The 3,965-nt window shown below is 53.0% G+C and overlaps 1 protein-coding gene across 1 annotated transcript; it reads right to left on the reverse strand.

The window, feature by feature from the left end:
* Positions 1-937: 937 nt before the first annotated feature.
* LOC144108543 (uncharacterized) lies at positions 938-2,623 on the reverse strand. Its single transcript, XM_077641754.1, has one exon. It carries the CDS (start codon positions 2,621-2,623, stop codon positions 938-940), a length of 1,686 nt encoding a protein of 561 aa, XP_077497880.1.
* Between the last annotated feature and the right edge of the window lie 1,342 nt (positions 2,624-3,965).

The following is a 3,965-nucleotide window of genomic DNA, read 5'->3' on the forward strand; positions in this document are numbered from 1 at the left end:
CTCGTCAGCCCCAAAAACCGCCTGACGTCATGAGCGTTTTTCGGTACAGGGAAAAGCTCTATTGCCTGCACCTTAGCTTCTCCGGGCTGCACCGTTCCCTCCTTGAGGCGAAAACCCAGAAATTCAATGCTGTCCTTAGCGAAGGCGCACTTGCTAAGCCTCAGGGTTAGATTCGCCCTTTTGAAAGCTTCGAGAACCTGGCGCAGCCGCACGAGTAACTCGTTCCAGTTCCGTGCCGGAATGAGCACGTCATCCAAATAGCACATTGCAATCGGGCCCCTCAAAGGCCCCAAGACTCGATTCATCAGGCGCTGGAACACCGATGGAGCGTTTGTGAGCCCAAACGTCATCCTTTCGAACTGCCCTGTCTCATCAGGTGTTATGAAAGCTGTTTTGCTCTTTGCTTCGTCGCTGAGTGGCACCTGCAGATAGCCGTGAGCAAGGTCCAGCACAGTGTACAGCTTCGCCCCAGACAGTTTCTCAAGCTGTTCGTCCATGCTAGGGAGCGGGTACTTTTCCTTTAATGTCTGCGCGTTCAGGCGGCGGTAATCGACGGCTAAACGCTTCTCGCCGTTCTTTTTTTGCACTAGGATCACTGGGCTCGCGTAAGGCGACGAGGTCTCGCTTACGATACCCTCTCTTTTCCACTCTCCAACAATCTCACGAATTGTCTCTCTCTCCGCGGCATTTGTTCGGTACGGCCTAACCGCAACAGGCCAACTTCCAGGTGTCTCCGTGATGTCCATCTTAAGCACAGGAGTGCATCCCAGCTCGCTAATGTTGTTGGCGAAGAAGTCGCGATATTCATTTAGAAGGCCAAGAAGTTCAGCCTTTTGCTGCTTCGTTACCGAGGGCCCTACTTCAAGCTGCTGATCCTCGATTGGTCTGCGCTCTGTCGCAACGCAGAAAACCTTGGGCTCAGTTGCATCGCTCTCGCTCACGCGGGCAGGTTGGTTTGGCTGTCAGGTATCTCCACAACGTCAACCTCCATGACGCGCCCGAGTCGCCATCCCCTTTTCACAAGCAAGTCTTTGTCTCCGCTCGTGAAAATCGGCACACTAATCTCCCCTTCTCTCATGTCGACAAGAATTTCGCTTCCAAGTGTACCGAACAAAACAGGGCCTGACAAATCGGAATCTGATGATAAGGTTATCCAATTAATGGAGTTAGAGTGAATGACGGTCTCTCTAGTCGCTTTCACACGCAGTCTGGGCTCATTCAACGGCTCCAGGTGAGAGAACGGACATACACTTTTGTGCCAGAAGCGCAAACAACCACCCAGCCTGGCGTAGGCCACGTAAGGTAGTTCTGTGTACGTTCTCCCGACAAGCAAGTCAACTGTCAAAGTATCGTCTGGCACTACAAGAAAAGGAACGTTCTCGCCTTTGACACCGTCGATCTCGAGGTCTGTGTAGCACTTGCCGATCGCCCTGGCTGAAGGAGTGCCTTGGCTGCCGAAACCGTAGAGGGCCGTGGCATCCTTCGTCAGCCTCGCACCGCAACGTGCAGCCGCAGAGGCAGGCAGGAGGCATCCAGAGCTGCCGTTGTCGATCATGCCGACGAGGGTCGTCGTCCCGTTCAGCATGGCCTGCTTCAGTAGCGCTCCAGGGGCGATTTTCCGTTCGGTGTCGGTCACTGTGTTGGTCTCGTTGCTTTGACTCATCGAACAATGACGCTGCGTGTGGCCGCTCTTCCCACAGCGTAAGCATTTCATCTCATGCTTTTCTTCTGGACAATCGCGGGAGATGTGTCCGAATAGCCCACAGTTGTAGCATTTGAACTGGCCTCTTTCGTTGGTCAGGGGTGGTCTCCTGTCCTTGCCAAATCGATCGTACGTAGTCTTCCGCGCAGGTGGTGTTTCTGCAACCCTTTCGGTGGCCGCCGTGAATTGCCTCTTCTCACGCGTGCCGCCAAACCTTTGCTCCCGCTCTCGGTCGATACGCTCAAATTCCATAATATCGTGGAGAAGATCGTCGTCGTCCTCGTGGGTGCGTCCAAGTAGCATAGTACAGAGCTGCCTTGAGCGGAGACCGGTCAGCACCTGCTCCCGGGTGTCACAAAAATCGAGGTTGGCCTCTCGACAAAGACGCACCTTTGAATGGAAGTAGGCTGTTGTGCTTTCGTTGCGCTGCTGTACTCGCTCCTGCATCTTCCTCCATCGTTCTGCCGCTCGTGTCTGGCCGCAGAAGGTGCGGCGGAAGTGGCAGTCAAAATTTTCCCACGACGTACTCACTTCTTTGCGAGAACGCAGCCAGTCCTTGGCAGGTCCCACAAGGTGGCACTTAGCAGTCTCCAACTTGAATGGTTCAGGCCATCGGTGCAGTGTAGCGGTGGTCTGCAGGTTTCCCAGCCACTCTTTCGCCGACACCGCATCGCCGCTGCCATCGAAGTCAGAAATGTTCCTGCTGAGGTCAGGCATCACCTGATAGGTTGTTGTTGCTGCTGCTACGCCTGGCGCTCCTGATGACGCTGGTAGAGCGAGCCTTTCCGGCAGACTGGCCAACAGACGGTCTTTTTCCCGCATCGCGCTCAGGAAGTCGCTCACTGAAATGCTGTCGCTCACTTTTCCTCCATATTGACCGTCGGTGGTGCCCGCTGTCGCTCCTGAAGGTGTCTCGCTCATGGTCGTGATTAACTACAGTTCGCTATCTGGAATTCGCAGTCTCCAGTCCGGTTCGCGCAGTTACAATCCCACTTCTGATTAATGTTAGAGATGACACTTAAGATTAAATTAATGTTAGCTAATACGCGCTGAAGAAATGAGACGATTAAGCACTCATGTGAAGGAAATGCAAAAGGATATATTTACAAAAACTTATTTACATGCCAAAATAGTTACTCGCGAATTCGCACCCGCTCGCGCGCCCGCACCGTCGAGCATCGCACACACACACTCTCTGAGACACACTCGTTCCTTGTCGTCCGTCTCTTCGCTGTGTCTCTTCCCAGCGCCGCAGGCTACCGCGCACTTACAATGCACCGGAAGCGCACACACACGCACACACTCACGCGCACATGTGCACGGGCCCACTTGAAAGCAGACGCCGCGCGGCTCTCCAGTTCGTACTTCTGGTGGCGGGGACATTGCCCGCGACCCTAACGACCACACCAATTGGTAACGAAGCGGGCGATCGGTACGTTCGCAGAACGGCGGGTGGCGCCAAGGACGCTCCCCGTACAGAAAGCACACGTGTGGGCACAAAAGCACGCTCGCTGCACAGAACGACACTTGCGGAAAGAAGAAACATGTGTATAATAAATGCCCCTTTCTTACATGTGCGTTAGACCTCCTTGCATTTAGTCTCCTCGCTGCTGTCAGGTCAGATGCGGTGGAGTAGGAGCGCCCACATCCTCGCGGCTCCTAGCGTGCCCTTTATCTTGACGTAGATGGCGTAGCTGTTTTACTGGGTAAGCAGGCCAGCGTAGCGCTCTGTTTTGATCCGTGAGGGTAGCAATTTATTTGTGGGTGACCCGCTGACGTTGTTGGTGTCTCCACTGGCAGGTGTGCAGACCACGGCGTTCCCATAGCATTATATATCGACCGACGTCCCAGCTCTCGATTGTGAGTTGAATTTAATGCTATAAGTCTTGCAACAACCATCGTCTTTCTCCGTAACGAAATTCTTTAACCGGTCGAGAGGGTCCCGACGCCATCAGTCCCACAAAATTAAATATCTGAGGATTAGAATGTTCGAGTACCTTCCATTGAATTATCATGTAAGATTATGCTAACCCGACCCACGAATTCACCTTAATCCACCCACTAACCCCAACTAATCCACATTAATTTATTTTCTTGATTGTGCCTACTTCAAAATTAGGGGTCTTTAGTAATTTCTGGGTGTAGACTAGCTTCCAAATGATATCGCATTTTTTCTCTAAGACTGTGGTTAATACGGCCCCCGATGTTTTTCTAACGTGGTGTGCGGATTCGAGCAGCAGTCGCCATTCAGGCATCATCGAGA

The sequence above is a fragment of the Amblyomma americanum genome, chromosome 10, assembly GCF_052857255.1.
Source record: "Amblyomma americanum isolate KBUSLIRL-KWMA chromosome 10, ASM5285725v1, whole genome shotgun sequence".
Taxonomy (NCBI): Eukaryota; Metazoa; Arthropoda; class Arachnida; order Ixodida; family Ixodidae; genus Amblyomma; species Amblyomma americanum.

What these genes read in the sequence shown, in the direction of transcription:
- LOC144108543 (XM_077641754.1), bottom strand. Translation starts at nt 2,623, where the DNA reads ATGAGCGAGACACCTTCAGGAGCGACAGCGGGCACCACCGACGGTCAA.